Source organism: Phalacrocorax carbo, chromosome 1 (assembly GCF_963921805.1).
Source record: "Phalacrocorax carbo chromosome 1, bPhaCar2.1, whole genome shotgun sequence".
Lineage (NCBI taxonomy): Eukaryota > Metazoa > Chordata > Aves > Suliformes > Phalacrocoracidae > Phalacrocorax > Phalacrocorax carbo.
The window spans coordinates 46,890,151-46,914,170 of NC_087513.1; the positions used below are offsets into that span (position 1 = coordinate 46,890,151).

Consider the following 24,020-nt stretch of genomic DNA (forward strand, 5'->3'; position numbering starts at 1 on the left):
ATTTTAGAAAGTATAATCTTTTGTGAATATAAAGCCTACTTTTAAAGGTATTTTCATTTATTAAGTGGCTAAAAGGTGAAAAACTGCTTGAAGGAATGAATGAGCCAGGTCTGACCTTTGATTTTAACTTGTTCTTGACGTCTAGACCCAGCTGTGCGCCTGGCGTTGTTCAAAAACAATGAAAATAAACATCTCCATGTGAAACCACCAAGGAAGACACAGCCTATAAATGCTGGTTACTTTGAAGGTATGAACAAGTATTTCACTTTATGCATGTAAGCATATATATCTTCTAATGTCTTTTAAGCAAACCTACTTGAAATGTAAAACAATATGCACAAATAGAAGAAGGCAGGAGTTTAAAGTTCTTATCTCTTCCTATCTCAAGTTACAGCACTGAAATATTTCAATTTTGATTCATTCGTCGGGGAGGGGGACTCCTAAAGATTAATTCATAACGATCTGGTGCCTTATTTATTTATTTATTTTTATTAAATCTTCATCATAAAAATAATCATCATAAAAAACATCAAAGCATGTCACAGAGGTATAAAATAAAAAGCACTAGAATAAAATTTTATAAATGAAATATCACTTCAAATTCTTCACTCATTGTCATCTTTTCTCAGGTTAGCCATTAATTTCTGATGAGCATTAACATGTTTTTAGGAAATATTTTCATAAGTGTTACATAAAAACCCACCATTCGGTGGAAGACAAGAAAAAAATCTTCAGCATGTAAATATAAAATTGGCTTTACAAAAGCATTTAAATACTGATGTAGCTCTTTTACTGTTGAAATTTGTGTTAAAACTCTCCTTGGCTTCAGTACAATTAGAATAAGGCCAAGTCTATTTAAAATACCCTTGTTATAAGAATCTGAGCATCTCCAGAGGCATTGTTTTTAGACTGTTTTGATTCCTTTTGCAACTCAGTAGTGTCCTCAGAAAGTTGTCACCTCTGTCTTTCTATCTTTTTTCAAAGACATGGCTGCATGCTATCTGATTTAGTCCCAATCCTACAAAGTAAAATTAAAAATAATAATACTATAATAACAATCACTGAATGAGGACAGAAATTAGAACCTTTCTGAGACAGGTGTGCAGAGTATACCTGAACTGCAATTCAGTCAGTTAACCCAGCCATATGAAAGACCAAATTTGCCTCACGTTCATGAGCCCATGCTCACTGTGGTTAGAAATAATTCTTGGTGAATTCTGAAGATGAAAAATGTTTGCACTATTATTTGCCTTGGATTCAAGCATGAACTTACCTAGAATATAGAAAGGCTGTATATATTGTGCCTGACTTAGCATACCCAGTGTCTCATATCTGTTCCTGTGCATATGCTTATATGCCAGAATGCATCATATGCTGAAGAAATAGGACATGCAGACTGCCTGCAAAACTCTGGATGCCCAAAGCCTACAAGCAGAAGTGTGAATGTTCAAAGCCATGTCAAAGAGAGAAGCTTTATCCCAGGCTCAGTACCCTAAAGTCAGTGTAGGTTTAGCCTGGCTTTCCTGCCACTGGCTTATCTGTTCCTGCCTGGAGAGATTTCCCTTTGTTTTGGAAAGCCTATATATGTGTTCTAAATATTACTGAAATTACTTTTTGAATACATGGAGGGAAGGCACTGAGGCATATTAGCTATCAAAAGGCAAGTACTGCAGTGGCACATCTTCCATTTCAAGGATCATTGTACTCCTTTAGCCAGCTAAAAACCAGATTTTTTCCAGCAGTCTTTTATTGGGTGTTTATATTCAATCTGCTGAGCCTTCAAGAAGACAAGCAATACTCTTATACTTGACCAGAATATAAAATTATCCTTCTACCTGAGGCATTGCTACTTCAGATGGTATGGCCAGAAAATACTAGGTTGCGAGTTAGAACCTAGAGTGCAGCACAGAGCTATTCGTTATGTGTATGTGAGATACAGACAGAACTAAGAGTTTCTAAATTTAGAATTTGGTAACACTTTGCATGTTATCTACTACAAAACAAAGCACCTGCATGATAATTTCACAGAGTTTTGTTATCAGTCATTTCTTCCCTCACAGAAAAGCTTGTTTCCCATTTCCCCTCTCTCACCTTTTGACCATTTCTTCCTCTTTTGCCTGGAATAGATTTCTTTGGGTCTGTTCTGCGATGGGAGTTCTTTCTGTTACAAGAAGGTAGAATGTTTTCAGTCTGTATCCATAAATCTTGTGGACACTGTATTTTAAGTCAAGAGAGAACACAGACCAGTCCATTGCATGGTGGAAATAAACTTCCTCCATTCAAGCCCTTTTACCTCGACAGACTGGTAGTCAGTGGTCTGGTAGAAAATTTGAACGCCAATCCATCTCCCTCGTAAACCACTAAATAAATCTTTTAAAAAAAAAACCCAAACCACCCCACATTCTAAATATTCCTGCTTTATTTCTTTAAATTGTGAAATGGGGGGAGAAACCATAGCATCAACACCAAGTACACATGTGTTATCTGTTAAATAACAGAATCACTACTTTTGAAAGGGGATGCCCTCGGAAGTGAAACAATTAGAACAGTTTTAGATTTTCAAATTGGAACACGTCATGGTAGTGAATATTTAAGAAGTAATCTAGTTAAAATGTACAATGAACGTCTTTTGTGTTCATTGTGTCATTTGTTTGTGCTAAAAAAATACAAATAAGACAAAAAGGAATAAAAAAATCAAAGGTATAAAAGTAAAGAGTGAAAAGGAATGAGCTTAATATCTGATGCTTGTGAGTTTCTGGGATAAACCTCATATTCTGTCATAATTTACCTTCTCGTCTAAGCTACTGCATTCTACTGACAATGTTGTATCGTGCAGCATCTCTAAAGCAGTATCTAAACATAGTGTGGACACAGTGTTGATGCAATATTCAACTATGTTCCTGTTACAAAACTTGTGAGAAGCCAATATGCAGACTGTTGATATCTAATTTTGAAAACTTGTGCATAACTTTGATCTCATGCGACAATTTACATATCTATAATTTGACAGACATACTGTAGGAAAATAAATTTTCAAAACTTAGTGGCCTCATAAATGTATATTAAATTTTAGAAGAGTCACCATGTTTACTTATTGATGTTATAAAAATCCCCACAGGAGACAATTGTTTCACATTTGTATCACAATAGGACACAGAAGTTAGTCAGACAAACCCCTTTGTATTACTGTTCATCAACAGCATGAGGAAGTGTTACTCTGGCAGACAAGAACTTACCATTTAAAAATACAAACAACATGTAAAGGCATGAACCATGGGAATGTAATTAAATGTGTGTTAGTGTATTTGTGTGTGTATTTGTGTATTTGTTAGTGTATTTGTGTGTGTTTATATATATGTGTCAATACATATACCTACAATACATGTGTATATACACACACAAATATATATGCATGTCCTATGAGTGTAAGTATGAGTGAATTCAATAAACATAGCACTTATGCTTTTTTATTTGTATATTTTGAAAGGAATGTAAATTATGAACAGTTGCTCTCTGGTGTAATTTGTAGTATCAATGTGAATTTTCTAATCCTAATGCTTTCTGTCTAGATGATCACAGAATCACGGAATGGTAGGGGTTGGAAGGGACCTCTGGAGATCATCTTGTCCAACACCCCTGCGTGAGCAGGGACACCTAGAGCAGGGGCACAGATAGTTTCTTTAAAATTAACTTAGTGCATGCGGTCATTGTATAATAGAGATTCATTTAAATTATTATTTACATAAATAACATTTTTGAATCGTAATTATATATTGTGGCATTAACTTCAGTAGGTTATTAAGTAAGCCACAGAATATGCAAGTGTAAATAGGTGTTTACTGCTTCTCTTAAGAAACTATAGCCTGATCAAAAACCTGAAAACAGATGAAAGCCTGACTTGATGTACTTTCACTTCTGATGACTTGCTGGACATTTCCTGGGCTAATGATGTTACACTGCCTTTTCTTAGTGTGATAGGGTTATGATTCCAGCACGGTTGTTGAGTTTCTGTTAGTGCTAGTTAGTTGATAAACAAAATATGCCTGCTTCCTGTTTTATTGAACATTCTTGGAGGTTTTTTGTGTGTTTTGTACATGGTGATATTTCAAAGATCTCAAAATTTTGGAAACATTATAAGGAGCACATGTAATTTGCATCATTTCCCATTTTTCAGCAAAGCATATTTTTAGAAAGCTTTAAGGTTGCTTCTCCTCTTGTTGCCTGGAGGCTATTTCAGTCATTGATTTAATGTAAAATAGCCTTGACAATTTTGGATAAAGTAGATCAAGAATTGAAGGAAGAATCTATCCTTGACACCTTTTTTCTTGGGAAGTTCCAATTATTCTTGACTGAATGTGCATCTCTGCCAGCTGTGGGTCTGCAATTATAAGATCTGTAATATCATTTTCACAGGGGAAGGATACCCTCTTTTCCAACCAACAGTGTGGGTGCTTTGTCCTGGTACAGCAGCTCAAAACTAAAGAAGGAGTCCCCAGACCTAACACATTGTTTTGCTACAAGCTCTGGGAACAGTATATATCATTTGGGGTCCTCTTTAATCCATCCACCTCAACAATTTTGGTGGGTTATTCAAACAATTTCTGTTCAGTGGAAAGGGAAGATGGATTCCAAGTTGTAGAGCAAGGTAGAAGAATGCAGTAGATCAGCTGAGAGTCCAAACTATCAGCTGTCTAACTATCAGTATTAAGATATCAAACTATCCAAGTATTATTTGGATATGATTCACTTAGTTCCTCAGAATTTTGTAGACTATGTTCTAATTAATTACATAGATTAGTTGATTTTTTGGCACCTATGGTACGTTTCTTTTTAGTCATATCCATCAGTGGCACATCTATACCATACACTTCAAAGAAGTGGAGACAATATAACTTGACTTCACGCAGGAATGTGCACAAAGACCAATGCCAGGAAGTTTAACTATATTAAAAATGCTGTAAAGTTATGTTTGCTGTCGTTCTAATTGGCAGTACTGTATTTCCGGTCATTTTATGCTCATTGGTGACTAAAGAAAACATAATGGGTATAATGTTAAAACAGATTTCACCAATACAAATTTGATAATGTACAGATTATGCTTTCTCAGGTGGCTTTTAATTATGGAAATATTTATTCATTTCTCTTTAAATTGTCAGTAGAAATAACATTTATTTTTCATATTGGAACAAGAATAAGAGGTAAAGTGATCTTGTGATTATGTCATATGATTGGAAGATAAATATCAAAGATGTTTAAAGTCATCTGTTTTCCAGCTTTCTGATAGTTCACAATTATTAAACTCCTTGTAGTCTCAAGTAAGAAATGCTGCAAAACATTCTTATAGATTATTATTAGAAGCGCTAATTAAAAATGTGAACTTGAGACTTTGGAAAGTGGTAATTTAAGGTTACCTTTGAGTTAATTATGTGAGCTCATTAAGATATTGTTACATAATGATCAACATAGTTTCTTAGATTTTCAGTATTACGAAATATGAATACAATGAAGAAAAAGTATATGTGTTAATACAGTTTATGTTGATTCAAATCACCGATGCTTTTAAATATCTGCATTAGAGTTAAGAGAAGGTACTGAGAGTGGAATGCTAATATTCATCTTTTTCTGTGCTTTAAATATTTTGTTGTTTGCTATTTAAGAGCACTTAAAAAGACATTGAACAATAGCTAATAATTCATGTTAGCTGTTTTCATCTTTTAGAAATTAGCTTTTTTCAATGGAAAAGTATAAATGGCATCAACTCCCTGGAATCGCATTGTTTGTAACCATCCATTTCTAAATTAAGTAGTCTTTTATTGAGCTGTGATCTGAAAAGGATTAATAACCACATTCTAAATATGGCCTTGCTGCAATTCTGCTAGCTCAGTGCCCATGTTTACAGTAAAATACAATTTTTACATATCTCTCAGGCTTTAAATTTGTATGCCACATTAGGGAAGCAACTTCTAAGTCATACAGACTGACAAAAATGACAGAATAATGCATTTCCAGAGAACGTCAGATCTGTCCTGAAGTGTGACGAAAATGCATTACAGAAACCTGTAGTGTGGAAGGGGATCTATCTTTTAAGACCAGAATTCTATGGCTTTGTTTCTCATTATTTAGTTTGAGCTCACACAACAGAACTCTCGCATTGAAATATTTTCTCATTTTAAGGAATTAATGGCTCTCCACCAGCCCTTTAACATGTAAAATGAGTAGGTTACTTGTGTCCAGTACATCCAAAAAGAGCCAGGATAAAATAAACATAAGGAGTTGGATATCTTGGAAAAAATCTGTCATGGGTTTGGGTTAATCATCTCCAGAAGAAATTCAACTTGATGCCTGAAATGTAAGACTTCTTGGAGAAAGCAGTAAAGCCTGAGGCAGTGTTGATCTGAAGGAGTGCTCTCCATGGGTCAGAGCTGCTCTGCTGGCAGAGTGCAAACCCAGTTCACAACAGCGGTACGCTGAAAAGTTGTAAAAGACTGCAGGGGCCTTACAGTGCACACACTCAAGCTTCAGTTACATAGTTCTAGTGGCCCAGTTTCTTATTATAAAAGAAAACTAAAAAATAAAATCTGTGCCTAATTTTCTAGCCTCCTGTCCGTCAATGATACTGTAGGATTTTTTCAGCATTCGTGGAATGAAGCAATCCTGAAATTATGGTATATGTTTAAAAATAAATATGTAAAACATCATTGATGTGCATTTATGCAGTGCACTTCAGTGTCTGAATATTTATAAATGATCTAGACATACGACATATTTAGTAATACTCCTGCTTTTCACATTCAATTGAAAAATTGAATTGCCTGAAGTTCCTGAACAGGGGGTATTTGGGTATTTGCCGTAGGTACATGCCAACTTAATATTATGAATTCTCACTGTCGTTCCAGTCTTTAGGGTTCCTGTATTCACATGGGAAAGGTCTCTGACCACATATTTCACCTGCCTGTGTTTTACCTCTTCGTTCACGTCTCCACTGTTTTGCAGACTGTTGTAATATTCGGTGGTATCAGGACTTTATTAGTGCATCAGACTTAAATGTGGTCTCTGAGCTAGAAAGAGTGTTTGTGTGTTACAAATCCCAAAACTTGAATTTTATACAATGTGTAGGCTATCACCTGTGCTTTCAGAGCATAGTATTTTTTAACCTAAAGGGAACTCCATGTAAGACAAAAAAAAAAAAGTCTTACTGCTTTTTGCTAATAACTACCCAATGATGACTTTGGTGGGAATGAGATTTCATCCGAAAAGTCATCAGAGGTTGAAAACTAGTTTTTCTTATTATTCAATAAGGCAACACAATATTTCAAATAGTTTTATTTGCATCTTTTGAGATTCTACCTCTCTTTTTTCTCCTTGCCTTTATATATTGTGTCCAAAAGCTAGGTAGTGTAGATATCTGCATCTCAGCCAATGTGCACGTAAACAAGTTGACTCCACATTCACAGCTTTTAATACTACATAAGGCAATCATTTTGGATGAATAGACCCCTGAGTACCGAAGCATTTCAAATCCTTTTTCATTTGACCATTCAGTGACCTGATAACTATTTCCTGTCCCTAAGTAAGGTTGTGACCCAGGTCTTAGAGTGCAAAAGACAGATAATTTTAGCAACAAGTTAAATCCAAATGGATTTGGTTGGAAGGGGTAAGGGAAAATCAGTTTGGCTAAATTCCTCTAAAATAAGGTGTTACAGCACTTGGATTTAGTACATCTAGTTAAAAGTAATTGCTGAATTTGTTGCCATCTGTTTGGATGCTTGGGGACTGTAGGCTGTATTGGGGTGGTGTGTTTGTTTTGCTTTTACTGAACAATACCCAATACTCTTTTTACACCTAAAAAAATAATTGCTAATGAAAAGATCATTAAAGTGCATTTTCAGATATATTCCAAGCATTTTCCAAAGCGAGTATTTCAAGCCTTAAAATCATATTGGTATGCAAATGGTATTTTAACGTAGGCCACAGAAAATGTATGTTCTGTGTCCATAAAAGTATCATGAATGTTGCACTGCACAACTGTTCATCTTGCAAGAGAATTTCCATGTTGTATGGAGCTAGGAACAAGCAATATAATGTATTCTTAGAAATATTTTATAGGTAGAAATCTTGTTTCAGCTGGACAACATGATACATTTTAAATCACAATTAAAACAATGTTTCCTGTAGCTATACATTTTACAGCAACGCCTCTGTATATCTTAAGTACTTTTAGAGGTGAATCAAAGGAAGGCCTTCATCCCAGATATTTTAATTGATTTGAAAATGTAATTTATTAAAGTTTCATATAAAAGAATCCTTTTTTTTCCTATTCTATAATGGGAACTTTGGTGTTATGGAGAATTAATACTATTAATGAGGTCAGAAATCTACAACCTTCCAAAAAAGCCATTTTCATGTTTTTAATAATAAACGTGCATTTAAGTATCTATCTTTTTTATAAGTAATAATGTTGAGGTTCAGGTATATAATATGTTTTGGTAATGTGCAATATTTTTCAAGCAAAACATTAAAATAAGCCTCTAAAATTGAAATCTAGGTATTGAAAATTTTACGCTATTCAATACTAACACTTATCCAAAGTCTTATAGCCTTTACAAGTTTAATGTATTCTGTAAAATAGTGGGTATGGCAGACCTAGATGATTTTACATGGAATTGCAAGTAACTGAAATATTTTCATAAAAATGTACAATCATGCAGTAATATCTGTGTAACGTCTATGCTGTGTTATTTCTATAATGTACATCTTCCAACTTCATAACTTTACAGTTCTGTTCTTACTATGTGCAATACAGAAACATTTTAGCAGTTGTTTGAAATTCATAGGTTTGTACTGTTTTGATGTGTGCACTGCAGATGTTTTATCTGCCTTATGTAGAAAAGTAGAAATACTGAATTTTCCAGTTATTTTTTTTTTTCTCATATTCTGAAGAAAGGATGCATACAGAGATAATATTTTTGAATAAAATTTTATTTGCATGACAGGGTAGAACGGTTCTTCCTTTGCAGGTTTATTGGCAGGTTAACTAATCCAACATGGTTATAATTTCATAAATTGCTACATTTGTAGAACCTTGTAGATAACCCAGTCCAGGTAACGAGAAAAATAAATCCAAGTAGCCAGGCAAAAAAACTTTATTTCACTTTTGCAATCATAATTAAACAAGTATATTATTAATTACTTTAAATTTTTAAATGGTTTCTCAGTGCAGACTGTGTATCAGGATTACTAAGAAATTGACTGTGCAAAGTCATTTGTCTAAAGCTCTTGCATGCTTGTTTTCTAATATGAAGCAAGCTTAGCAATTTTCAGTTTATGAAGAGACCAGGGATACCTTTTGTCAAGATAGATAGAATTTAACTTTTAAAAAGAGGGAATTTAACCTCTACTGTGTATTTCAAAGTTAAATTTACTAAGAAATTCCTTTAGTAGCTGCTGTATATTTTGTAATTGAGAATTTAGTAGTGAATGTAAAAAGAAATGAAGCTATGTGCTAGTGAGGCAGAAAGTTCTGATTTAACCTACCAATGACCTGGCTTTGTTTGTTCAGATGACAGTTCTAAAAGTGTGCAGAGAATATTCCCTTTTAATACAGTTATTTGCCGCAAGCCGTGACCTCACTGCCTGTCAGGGAGCAGGTCTGAATTGGCCCTTTCTCTGATATCGTGACATTGCTTCTGTTGCCTCGATTGTGACCTCTGATTGCATGATACCCCTGAGAGTTCAATTTAATAAGCGTGACTCCTGACTCTTAGCCAGGTCTGCCTTCTTAGTTTTTGTCAGACTCTGCCTGTAGTCTGGTCTACATATGCTAAAACACTGCATAGGCTGTCATCATACCATGTGAGTTGTGTGCACTGTATTCAAAATTCTCTTTCAAACATCTCTCATTTATTGCAAATGGAAATGTTTATAAAAGCTTACTTGGAATAAATTTTAAAAATTGCTTCTTCCACAGTTATGACTGCTCAGGTTTCTTTGTTTTTGTACCTTTGTATAAATAGTTCATATTATTTCACTCTATTACTAGTATGTAAGTTATCAATGCATCATACTAATTCCTTAGTTTGAAATTTGTTTTATTTCACCTATGAGAGTGTTATATATTTCTATGACTTCCCATCAACAATATATTTGTTCATTATAGAAATAGTAGGGGCAAATGCCCTTTTCTCATTGCATAATTAATACAGTAGCACAAGGAGACAGTACTGATGAGGACCCAGAGCACTGAGAGATGTATTTATTCAGGACTAGTCAGGTGAAAGCTGAAGAATCTGTTTGGAATCCAGGAGAAGGTGAGTAGAATTAAAACTTTTTAAATACCATTAAAAATTAGATATCTTGGTTTTAGTGACTATTTTGCTACATCATTGCATTCTTTTCTCCTGTTTTCCTCCTCTTCTAGCCAGAATCCTGAAGGAGAGTCTGTTCAGAGACCTGGCTGCCTTGAGGATGATGATGGTATTCAGACATTTCTCCAGTTTTAGTATCCCTTGATACATTCACTGAACCAGAATATGGAGAAGTTCAAAGATTTGAAAGAGAGTTTCAAGAACCGTGGTACAAGTTACAGATGAGCTTCTGTATTTACTTACTTACATAATTTTTTTGTATTCTCATTGCAGATACATGTACGTTTTTCTAGTCTGTATCAGTACCTCTAACATACTGCTTCTAATCAATGTATTTAGATTTTCAAAAAAGCAGAAAAATCTTGCTAAACAAAATAATGCTTTGTGCTCACTTTTGTATTTAAAATTTAAAAATTTCTGTTAAAATTGCCATTTAATATTTCTCTATTTCTTCAACTGTTTTAAAGAATTCTGTTTGCCTTTTCACTTAGATTACTTTGTGTTTAAATTGTTATAACTTGTATGAAAAGGAAACTATATTAGGATCTTTCTCCTAAAATAAGTTCTCCAGTATAAGGCCAAAAGCAGGTATTTTCTTGTTACATTCAAAATAAGCAATGAAATGCTGTTCATTCTTCTTCATGAAAGTGACTGCTACAGTGGAAGCAAAATCTTGGTTTGGCAAGTTAAATCACATTTAAATCACATACCCCCCCAAAAAAATCATATTTAATCATATACGTATTTAATCATGTACATATTCCCTGGTAATTGAATGCAATTTTAATAGCCTGGTATAGCCTGTAAGATTGTAAAACTCAATATAATCATCTGTTCCCTTCTTCTGGAGTAAATAGTGTAAGATTAGCTAGTGAAGTTCCTTAATCTCAAGTGGGAGTTTGCTTACCTAATTGGAATTTATGGGAATTCACTCCTTTTTGGATCAGACCTTAATGCTCTGTAAGTTCCTGTGCTGTCTGCAGGAGTTGAGATAATTGGCTGCAAACAAGCAAAGTTAGGAATGGACAACTGTTTTACCTGTTGTTATGCAACAGGTAAAACAAATTATACTTTTAAGTTAATTTGTTATGGCTGTCTTGAAAGCTATTGCAAATATAAACAAAATGCACATAAGGCAAATTCACCTATACTGAATCATCATGGTATTTAACTTATTCCCTCCTTTTCAAAAGAATTCCATATATATGTACATAGAAATATATATGTAAGTCTGTTGGAGAGTTTTGTAGCAAATTTAGCTTAAAAGTGTAGAAAAAAGAAACTACTTTAAAGATATCTATTCTAAGAATAAAATATTTACAAGCAAGCTTAAAGAAGATTATGTTCAGTGAAAGAACTGGGGTTTTTGTTTTGTTCATTTCATCATTAAAAATGGAGTTTAACTAAAGGTCTGAACAAACTTCTGTAAAAGAACAGGAGGAGTCAGGGCTAATGTATTCCTTTTCAACTCTGTAAATCATTCAAACCTTCTCTGCATGGATAGAAAAAACCTGTGCCATTGTAACTATAACTGATCCAAAGTCAATATAATTAAGTCAGTTCAATTCCCCCAGGGCTGAATTCTCTTGAATATGTGTTGGTGTCTCTAAAATTATATACTGTTTCAATTATTGCATTTTTTGTGTGTTTACAAGCTGAAAATTTCAGTTCAATTAATCAAGAAATCTATAAAAATAGTAAGCTCTTTGAGCCATATGAATTAAGAATTAATCTGGGGCAGCTCACAGGCAAATTGTGGTTTTATTTTCTTATTTTTACCTGTCCTTCTTTACAAATGGAATTCCTTTTTTAATAGAGCCATAAGACACTGGAATTCCAGATTGTTTATTTTCTTCCAGATGTATCAACCAATTAAGTATAACTTAATAAGAAAGATTAGTACTTTTATGTCTACATTTACTTATAGTCACTTGTAAGTTTAGTATTTATGGTTATTTTTAAGCTGGATATAAATATATAAGAATTGTACACACTTGGGGATTAACTCACTTTAGATGGAGAGACTTAAGAAAAAGAACTATGTCTATCTGAGACTTCTTTTCCATTGAATTCAGTGAGCGTTAAATCAAGCCTTGTTTAAACAATGTTTGGCATAATGACAGGCCTGATCTTCAGTGGTACCTCTGGGTTTTACTATGAAGTAAAATAGACAGCAGCCTTTCTCTTAGTCTGTGTAGACTTTGTGTGTATATTTGACAATGTAGAGTAGTTCTGCTGTTACACAAAGCTGTGTGTTGTTGTCAAGTACCTTCATCAAATAGCAACAGGTATTTCAAGTCATCAGAAAGTAAGCCAGAGAGAGTTTCACCCACACAAAATAAAATACTTTTAAATTGAAAATTATATGTATCCATAATAGAATAGGTGACCAATTCATAGGTATTCATATCTGAACTACATATTGACATTAATGAAATAATTTCATTATTTCACTTCCATTGTTACTCTGCATTGATAAGTACCAATCACATCTGGTACTCGGGTTCATCATGCATATTGATGAACACAAGTTTTTAAAAACAAGTTCATATATTATTCAGAAAACTGTCGAGAAAAAATGTTTATGCTCAAGAGTAAACATAATAAAGTCTCTTTTTAATGCATATTCCCAAGCTTTGATACAAAACTACATATTTTAATTAGTTTCTCATAAAAATTATGAGACAATTATTAATGTAATATGTCAGCTTTACTGACTAACTTCATTGAAATCCTGATTAATGATTTTTTTTTTATCATTGGCATATGTGTCTTCCTGTCACATAGCAACCTCAAATTGTTATTCTGAACAAATCTTTTGTTGGGTTTGGATTTTTTGGTCCCTTTTGTGTACTTCTAAGTCCTTCAGTACAAACAAAACCTACCTTTATCATTGTCACACTCAATAAAATTTACTGTATTTTGTATTTTTTGCCCTCTTGATAGGGGACAACATAGCAGTTAGACCTCCTGTGCTCTTACAAAATGTTCCTTTGTATTTGTTTTTTTGAGAATTCCTTTGGAAGATCTGATGTCTTAAATCATTTTGCTTGGTTTATTGAATTTAGAGAAAGGTATTCCTCTGGCTTGGACTCCATATGAAGTGATAATCTTTTCTTGCTTGGGAATGCTGTTTCACTACTGAGCAACTAAGCACTTCTCTTCAAGATCTTGATTGTTTCTCTCAGTTAATCTTAAGAACTGGAATGTATAGAAATAAAATCTATCAAAAGACTCTGCAAAAAATTTTTGACGTTATGCATCTCTTAATTTCCTCCTGAGCAATATAAAATCCATTCTTCTTTTCAGTAGAGAATGTTCATCATTAGGGGGTTTATTAATTCCCAAAGATTATGAGAAAAACTAGAGTTATGGTCTGTACTACGCAGATTTGGGGGATGAGACAATATTATGTGAGAGTGTAGGCAGTAAGGATAAACTAAATAGGCTCAATCTGCTTCCATCTTATTTATTCCTTACATTTACTAATGGATAAGTAAGCGTGGAAATGCAGAACATACCATTTCAAAATATTTTTTTACTCCTCCTTGATTTCTTTGGTCCTTCAAGGGCCTTGACTATCCAAAGAGCTCTGGGTAACTCTTGGCTATACTCCAAATTTACTTCTCAGCAGCGCCGTTGATGAAATTTTCCCATGTTGAGTGGCTGAAGCAGGTAGTATGCAGACTACAGAACACCCTTCATAGAAGACTACACAAAAGAATAATGTGAAAGTACAGTATAGTGCTGTAAGGTTTTTTATGTGCTTTTTGAACATGTAAAAGCCTGAGTGGATCTTGAAGAGTGCTGATTGCAGGAAGGAGTAGTTTACATCAGGAACTCATCTCTGTGGGTGCATGTGGGTAGAATATCATCCCTGTAGTTTCTCCATTTTTGTAGAGTTGGGGTTTGGTTCTGGGTTTTTTTTGTTTGTTTGTTTTTTAAGAAAGAACCAACTTAGTTTTTCAAACATGAAGCTATTTCATGTTATTTCCCGATGTATACATGAAAGAGGTCTGCCCTTGGGTGGCTGGACTGAGAAATGTTAGTCTGTTCTTTTTGGTTGTAATGCAACTTCTATGTATTTAAGTTTTGGGAACTGGAGGAAGCTGTGTGTCTGTGTCTGTGAGTAAGTAGGTGCTGAGATACTAAAATTTTCTTTATATATATTCTTCATCCTGTCTGTTGTCACATGTTTTACATTTATTCCTCAGTAAAATACAATCTACCTTCACTTCCACCACAGCATTAATCCAATATGAAAATTTCTGCCTATCCTAACAGTAATGCTGTTTATTATACTATTACCATAATACATGAGTCCAACGTACGGGGGCTGAAGAGTTTGATGTTTGGATGCCTTCAATACTTGCCTTAGTACAAACAAAAAATACCCAGAAGAGCTGATACATTTCAACTGAACAGAGTCAGTAACTGTATAGCATTTAATAAAAAAATTAGTAAATGCAAAATCAGACTCAGTCACCAGAGCTTGCTATTTGCATTTCCAGACCTGGAAGGTTTCAAAGAAATTAGAATCTTAACATTGCCAAACGTTTGTGCAGTTTATTCTTCTGCTTTTTCTTCTGCTTTTCTATGGAAAAAAAATTCACATATCCCTTACCATTCACTGAGGTTAAAATAACCATAACTATATGTTTAATTCCAATGTTAAGTGACTGCTGTAGCATTCTGAAGAAATAAACCAATTTTGCTGAATATTTCTTTGATATGAATGTGTTTGAACAGTAGTCTACGTAACTCTAAATGTAATGGTTTAAAAGGTAAAATATTAACCAGGTTAATCAAATGGCAGACTATTGTTTTGTTTTCTGGCTTATTTTTTTAAAGAAATAATTCTTTATTTGGTGGACAAGGGAATCTCATACAATTTATTAGAGAGTGTGGACCTGTATTAAACCAGTGCACTACTGTTCCTGTATTTTTTCTTCCCATCTCTAATACTTATTTTTAATTGACCCAAGCTATCTATTCTTACATTATTATTGTTATTAGCCCTTCACTATTCAATCCCTATATCTTTTTCCAATTAGATCTTCAAGTTATTATCCCAAGATTCACTGCCTGAATCAGATCAGAACAGTCATAAATTAGCAAAAAATAAAATCAGCAGTTGCATGCGTGGCAGCTTCCTGTACACACCTCAGGTGAAATATTTCTTTAGATTTATAGATAAGCTCAGAAAGGTGTTGTATGTCTTAGGAAATATTGTGATATGAAACTGATATTGTTATGAAGGAAATTATAAAAGATACATGAGAAACTGTGTTTAATGTAAATGGAGGAGTACAGAAAGTGGTGACAGCCCATAAAAGTTGCGAAAGCTGGATAAATTGGAAGGAATAGTGTTTAATGCTGCCTTGAAGTCAGTGCCAGGAAAGTGAAGCTTATGAAGCAATTCAAAGGAAAATGTACCACGTTCACAAGAACAGTAAAAGACACAAGAAATTTAATATGGAGCAGTAGGTTAAAATATATTTGTGTGATCAGAGAGCTGCAGTGAAAGAGATTCAGTAATCAGGAAATACTGGGAGAACTGCATCAACACTTTTGTGATATGAATAGAGAGAAATAACACTAAATGAGGTGTCTTAAAAGTACACCATTGAAAATTAAGACAGACTTGGATTTGCCCCAGTGTGGGGAAAGGAACAAATTGAGCCTAAGTAATAAGCTGGTGATAAATACTAATTACTACTGATAAATAGTGGTGGTGTATTCTGCAGAGGCAGAAACAAGTAGCAAAATAGAAAAGAATGTGTGGGAAGTCTCAGGTATGAAATCCTGTTTTCCTTGAATTCAGAACCTGAAATTTGTACAGTTTCAGTGGTTCAGGAACGTCAATGGAAGCGTTCAGCTTTTACATAATCTAATAAAAAGACATCAAAGAGATACCGCAGAAAGCACAGGCTGAAATGTGGTAAGCACTGAAGCAGGATGAACTAAGTAGGTGAAGCTTTATTACTGGTGTTAATCACCCAGAAATAGAGCACAGTGTAAAAGCCGGCAAAAACCAGAAATGAAAACAGGGAGAAAAAGGACAGCCAAAATAAAGACTGTGGTCTTAAGAGAGTGTGGTGAATACCCGAATTTGTTGCAGGAAGAATGAGCGTGAGGGTGAGGTCATGAACAGTCCTGTGGTAAAAAGCAGATGATTACAATAGCAGATGAAGAGATTAGAGAAGAAGAGGAGGTTTGCAGATGGAATAGTAATATAGTAGACCTTATTTATAGTAGACCTGAAAAAAATCTGAAATACCTGGTGAAAGGGGAAAGAGGGCATAAGTTTCAGGAAAAAACCTCAGAAATATTTTTTCCTTTCAGTAATTGCTTTTATAATTTTTGAAAGATGTGCTCTTGTGGGTTTACCTGCACTCCCATGTTCAAAACCCCTGTGATGTAATTGATAATGCGTTTTTAATCATCAAGAAATTTTGCATGTCATAACCTGATGTGGTATTCTTGCGAAAAACTTCTGTTTCATCTCTTATTCAGCTGTGAACTCACTCTGTCATTGCTTTAAAATTTTTTTTTCATTCATTCTAGCCCTAGAGATGTAGGTTGATTTAGTCAAAAGTTACTCAGATGAAGAAGTAACATCTAAAATTAACTAATCTGTACAGTATAGCTTAAGTAACAAACAAGTTTCTGTGTTTTTAAGGTAGAAGTGTCTGTGTTTCACGATCTGAAAATTCCAGACCTGAGTTATAGATAAAAAACATTACCTGGAGATACCATAACTTTAAGTGAAAAGGACTGTGTATCAATTACTGCCACATGATACTACTGTCTGGAAGTCTTACATATATTGCTAGTATAAATGTATTTACTGAATACCTGTGAGCTTGCTAAAGACCTCTGTAAATACCATTCTTTTTCCAGAACTAGTATTTTGGGCATGTGGTGATTGCTACATAATGCTTAGGTGTATTTAGTGACTTCTGACAAGGTAGATTTCTGACAAATGTGTCAAGCTTTTCGTGTAAGAGGAATAAATTCTTTTCATTTCTCTTACATTCTGCTATAAATTTCTGGGTGGTTTTAGGGATGGAGGTGGGGGGGTTGTAGTGGTTTTTTTATTATTGTTGTTTTCCTGTTTCCAAATTCTTCAGTTTTTTGCCTTGGTAGCAATGTTATTACTCATGTTGTTCTTGCTTTCTGTTCTGCGTGTATTATACAGATTGTGACAGAAATAATGCCATTTCGTTTGTTGACTAACACATGGAGAAAATGAGATAAAGTTGGATTTAGGTTTGAGATTTCAAGATTATGTATTATTGTGTATTATAACATGGACTCGATCTTAAAGGTCTTTTCCAACCTAAATGATTCTATGATTCTATAACATAACTTTATAGAAGACATAGAAGAAATTATAAAAATCCTCACAGGGTATATATAATTTTGATTTTAATTCAGAGTAATCTTTTGATAGTTTTTGCACTCATACACAGACACACACCCTCATAATATATATATTGCTGACCAGTCATGTATACCAGAATACTGACAGATAAGAAAAATTGCATTGTATTAATAGAATAGATATGAATTTTATACCAAGCTCAACTACTTAATTCCTATATTAAGAGCACTATTTCCAGCATACATATTGAGAAAATTAACTCTGGTCACATGTTTTTTATATTAAGGGAGGAAAACTTAGAATGCTGAAGAAATTCCAAGCCCTTTTTCACGTTGTAGGTCTTAGTTTTCTTAGCCCCTTACTTTATTTGTATTTTACTCTGTATGAAGCAAGTTTTGAAGTGAACTAGATCACCCTCTAAACACAAAATTTAAGGCTGGTGAAAGGTTGGATACAGTGCAGACTTCTCCACATATTACTCTGTTTCAAGAAACATACGACATATTAAAGTTAGAACTTTAATCTTCCCATCATCAACAAATACATTAAAACAAAAAAAAATCACAGCATTGAATCAGGTTCCTCAGCATCCTCTTGCATATAAATTGACAGAGTTGAGTAGCTAACTGGGATTTACAACAACCACAATCAATGTTTCCTGGGCAGAGAAACTGAAAATTAAAATGCAGAATCTGAAAGATCACTGTGAATGCAGACATTGTGTAACCATTTTTCTTTTTGTATACTGTCTTGCTGTTAAGAACACTTGTCCTTGCACTGGGGAATATGGGTATGAGGTACTCCGTAGGCTGTGGGAAACATAGGTTTCAGGTACTCCTTAGCCTGGTTAGATTTGAATCTCTAGCTTCCACATGCCAAGCTATTCCCTTTGGGTATGTTTCAATCCTCTTTATAAAGCTGACTGCTACAGCTGAGGGCACAAGACGCATCCGTCTTGAAGAAAAAACTACGAGAAGAAAGCGGACTATCTAGAACCCAGGGCACTTCGCCAGAAGTAGTTCACAGATTCTTAGCCGTTCTCCTTTAACTCAATGGATTTTGCAGAGATCTAATTTAAATTACATAAGTAACATCCATATATGAAAGTGAACATGAGTCGCGCTGTCTCAGAGCATGCCCAGCAAACAAATTTGTCAGAGAGAGGATGACATTTTTCTGCATCCCAAAGTTCAGGTTCTTATGGGTTTGCATATTGATTTGGGGACCTAGAAAATAATTTGTTATTTTCCTGTAATGTTGAGTTCAGCATTACGATGAGTTCATATTACAGGTGCCCAGGCTCTTCGGAATAAGTTCTCTCTGCTTGGATACCCAAATGCTGTAGAAAAATGGCAGTAGGTGCCCCTGAAAGCTACATTGGATCTGGCCTAAGTGCACAGTTTGTGTGTGGTTGATTAACTGGCAACACCTAAAAATCATTACTGTATTGATGCCAAATGTACAACTATTCTAATCTTAAATTATTAACGTGTGTGTCATGTAAAAAAAAGTCAAAAAGATTGAAAGCTTAGAAGTGATAATCTAATGAGGGTACGATACTTTAAATACCTCTGTGATTAATTTGGGTTTTGACAGAGTTATGCCTTCTTTGATGTATTCCTTCTTTCTTTGATATTCTAAGAGTTGTCTGGGTTTAACAATTAAAGATTATAGGTCTGATCCATTTCAAAGATGCAGAATGCTTACAGCTTTTTGGAACTTCTGTGGAATTTGTGAGTGTTAGTACTACAAAATCAGGTCCAGGTTTTTAAGAACCCAGAGCCCTAATTTAAGAAAGCTATCAAGCAAATGCATGTTAATGATATGGGTACACCATATCCTCAAACACGTGATGTTCATGAGTGGAACAGAAAAGTGATAATGCTGTGTTTTAATTCATAACATAGTATATTTTTTTTGTAAGAATAAAAAAGAGAGCTGTTACTATTAAAAAGTAAGAACATGGGTACGTTCCAAATAGGAACATAGAATTCGGTTTTCTGCACCATTATTAAACAAATCGTTGAACATTTGAGAAAAAAAGCCACTATTAACACTGGTATAGAACAAGCATATGCTGATTAATAGCATATATCATTTTAAGAAAAAAAAATCTTGTGTACACTTTTATCTTGGTCACATCCTTGTTTCAATAATGTTTCAATAACTAGCATGGAAAATAAATGAAAAAATCAAAATAAAATAAAATTTAATTAAGTAAACCCAGTTGTGTTTGAAACATAATTCAGTCAAAAATTCAAACTGCAACTAAGGCAGATTATTAACAATCATTTTGGAAAAATAACTTGTCAAATTAAAAGTATTCTCTTTTTTATGTAAGCTTTATCATAGCTTACTATATATACGTCTTCTTTTGACAATCACTGGCACACAGACTCAGACATGAACTTCTAAATACTGGCTTTAAATCCCTACATAGTTCTTCTTTTTAATGGAGGAAAAGGTAAAAAGCATTTTACTAAATGCATAAATAATACTGATCCTTTTAATGGGAAGAAATAATTCTCCTGAGAAAGATGGTAATACTGGACCAATTTATCTCTAAATATGGATAAGAAAAAACTGAAGATAATGTCTTGCGGAATTGTTCCTTGTTGGAGAATATATGCTGAAGAGCAGAAGGCTTAATCCCCAGGACTGCTCTTACAAAGTCATGCAGAATGTTTCTCCCTTCTGTTACAAATCAGCATCTTCTTCATCTGGAGAGCTAGATGGGTACCAGTGTAGTTGCAGACTTGGAACCTATAGATTTTCAAAATTTGAAGGCCAGAAAGCCCTACTCCTGAACCAGGAACAGGGGAAGGCAATATCACGAACTTAAAAAAGAAGAAATGGCCCCCACTTTGACGAACGAAGGTGATTAACTCTGCAACTAGGACTCTTTATAGAATTTTAATAATTGGGGCTGATTGAGCAATTCACTGCTTGATCTTTTTAGTCTGCCCTCACAGCCTCACCTGGGTAGATACAGTGACTCTCAATCCAAGCTTTTCATTTTCTGTCTTCCTTAGGAGGTAAATGAGGGTTCTTTACATCAACTGAGGATGAATTCTTCTGCCTAACTTCTAGTCTGTGAGTCACTAGCAAGACATGTATGACTTCATATTCTGGACCAGGACCTTGCCTAATATTAATAGTTTAACTATGGATTTGTCAATTGAACACATTAGGCTAGGGAATGGATTCAGTTTGAATAATCTCTGTACCAAGGTAAATGGAGAGCACAACCAGAAGACATTTGTATTTCAGACTATGAAATAAGATACTATCACACTTTAACAATATTCCCTTAGAGCTAAAAGGTGAAAGCAGTGAGCTCAATGAAAAGCCAGGTAAAATGCAAGTGAGGAACAACATTTTGCAGCTTATGCAAAGCAAGTTATATTTTTTACAGAAGGAAAAGTTTAAAAAATACTACAGATAATGTAGCAAGCCTCTTACAAAGGTGAGTTGGTGAGCGTCCTGTAACTTCAGTTTATGTTGTCAAACCATGAATGAAAACTAAAGCTTAAAATATGAGGAAACCACCTCTAAGGCAGTTCTGATATTCCCCCTTCCTCCCACCCTTTACGGTCATTAGTAGTTAAATCATTCATATTGGGCAAATTGACTTAATACAAAGTGGAGTGCCCTATGTTCATTGCTGTTTCAGGTGCAAAAGGAAAGGTATGCTCCTACAGTTTACTACGCAACTTCTAGTAGCTTCTGAATTTACTTATCACTGAGAGAAAGAAGAATCTTTGAAAGGAAAAAAGGAATAATCAGCAAGAGGGAAAATAACTCAATGTCATCTGAAATGAGATTAAAGAGAAAAACAAAGTACTTTTGTTAAAAAAAAAAAAAGTTTTCTGATGTCTCGTAAAAGCCCTGAGTCAAAGGTGTCAAAAAGACATAACCTATAAAGTTCATGTATAAGGACAGAAAATAAATAGTTATTCTAATCCATTAATGTCCCCATGCAACAATGATGCTTCCTCTGCAGGCTCTTCCAATTCTGCCATCCTCTTCCTTATGCTTCAAAATATATCTGGTATTCACCAGGATGGTCCCAAAAACTGAAGGATCTCCAGAATTGTACAGCTTTTTTTCATAGTGTCACTCTTTCATTCTCTGTCTTTGGGTGTCTTTTGTGATCCAAAAGTAGGTAGTAATTTGTGAAAAATTATTTCATTTATGTATGTGATTGTTTTGAAATCCAATATCAGAAAGTGTTATTAAAGTGTCTTAAATCATATCAGTAAAGGGTAGAACAGAGGAATAATGTTGCCATGTGTCTACCCTTGCATATAAGGTGATTTTTTTTTTACCTTATAGATTAGTTAACAGAATTATAAATATACATTAATGTGTATTTTTAAGCATAGAGATAGTACAATAAGCAACATTCACAGATGCTATGACAAGCAATTTATGTATGATATATATTTCCATATATATTTCAGAATAAAGGAGAATCTTATTGCCCAGTAAAAACAAATTTATTCAGAAGGCCAATATTTAATCCCAAAAGATAAAATAAACCATAAAATTCAAAATCAATTTAAAAGTATTTCTCAAATATATCTGAAGAAATTCAAGGTAGTTGGACTCTGCAAGAAAAGGAAGTAATTACATTTTTGTTTTGTAAAAGGCAATATGCTCAAAGTTTATCTGAGGAATCTTAAAAAAATATATATATTTTAAAATAATAATGAAAGACAGGAGTATCTTTTTTCCTTCTCAGGTAAAAAACAAGAATTTTCTCAGCTGGATACTACTTTAGATGAGAAATTACAAAGGAGAGAAGACTTTACATACCGATGGCTTCATACCCAGCTTTTGGATTATGAAGCAGCCAGTTCCAAAAATATAAAGTGGTGAGGTCATTGCCTTTAAATTAGATTTTTTAAATTTTAGATTTTTCTTGTAAAGTGAAACCTAGGTTAATAGTTCTAAAACAAACATGACTTTGTAGCTAGGAGGCAGTACACCGTATTTCCAGGTGCCAAACATGGTACCCTTTAGAATTAGTTTAGTAGTCATTGTGCAGATACTTCTTCCACAGTGATAATGAAATGATACACAATGCAGAATCTTATGATAAATATCTACATAGCTTTTTGCTAGCAATGCAGTGTTTTTTACATTGTAAAGAGTACAGAAAAACGTGCTTATTCGTCATGTATTTTATAATTTTATTGTTATATGTTATGGTTTTATGTAATTAGATAAACTGTAACATTACCTATATTGTTAGATTTGATTAAGGAAGCAAAAAAACCCACTTTTTAACTAGATAGTATGAATTTATAGCTTCTCTTCAAAACATAAACCCATCTTTTACATCTTCATAGTATACTTTAGTAAAATGTTGTAAATATGTTCCTTCTATATTTAATTTTGGTTATTAAACAGGTAAAATATCAATACAGTTAAAGAAAAAGTTAATCTTATTCCTTAAAATAACATGAAGACATAGTAAGTATATTTTGGTCATAAATTCAATCTAAACCATTGATATGTTAGTGAAGTCATTAGTAGATGCAATGCCAAGCACCTCTAATAAAACCAAACAAGGTGTCAGTAGGCAAGCAATGAATTTAGTGTAAGCATTTTAACTTTATTTTCATTAAAAATGTAATTAATTTGTAATGAAATGGACTGCGTATTGATATGTTTTGTATGGAAAAATATTCCACATTTCTAAATTATGTCAATGACTGTAGGAAGTATATGCAGCACATATTCCTTAGAAAATATTTGTCTATCAGTCATGTTCCGTAATAGTGAAAATCCAAGTGTTTGTTTAAGATAACTGTCATGACTTTTAATTTGAATGAAAACACTGGAACAGAACATGTAATGATGTTTGAAAGTAAGAAGACATGGAAATTTATAAAATAATTTTTTAAACATTATTATGTTACCTCTGCAGGTGTGTGTGATGCACTAGTATTTGTACTGACATTTGTTAAGGTATGATACCATTTTTGAATGTGGCAAAAGTCCCGCTGATCTCCATTGGTACATCACTGTTAGACTGTTTAGAACAGCTGGTACGTTCGTTTAACTGAAAGCAGTTTTATTCCTACGTAAAGTAATGTGACAACTGGTTTGGCTATAATTTATGTCAGTACATGCAAAAATTCATACATGGTTGCATTTCTTGACATTTATACTTTTAAATTAGAATTATATCATAGGAATATTGTTAACAATTTCTTGATTTTAAGTACAAATATTTTAATATTAATTACTCTGATACTTTA

The 24,020-nt window shown here is 33.7% G+C and overlaps 1 protein-coding gene across 1 annotated transcript in view; it reads left to right on the top strand.

Annotated features, from left to right (window-relative positions):
• The window catches only part of LRRIQ1 (leucine rich repeats and IQ motif containing 1), a 113,165-nt gene that overhangs the window by 69,075 nt on the left and 20,070 nt on the right, over window positions 1–24,020 (top strand). Inside the window, exons 23-24 of the mRNA XM_064450437.1 lie at window positions 146–247; window positions 22,496–22,628. Of these exons, the coding sequence (XP_064306507.1) occupies window positions 146–247; window positions 22,496–22,628 (235 nt within the window). The remainder of the gene's footprint in view (window positions 1–145; window positions 248–22,495; window positions 22,629–24,020) is intronic.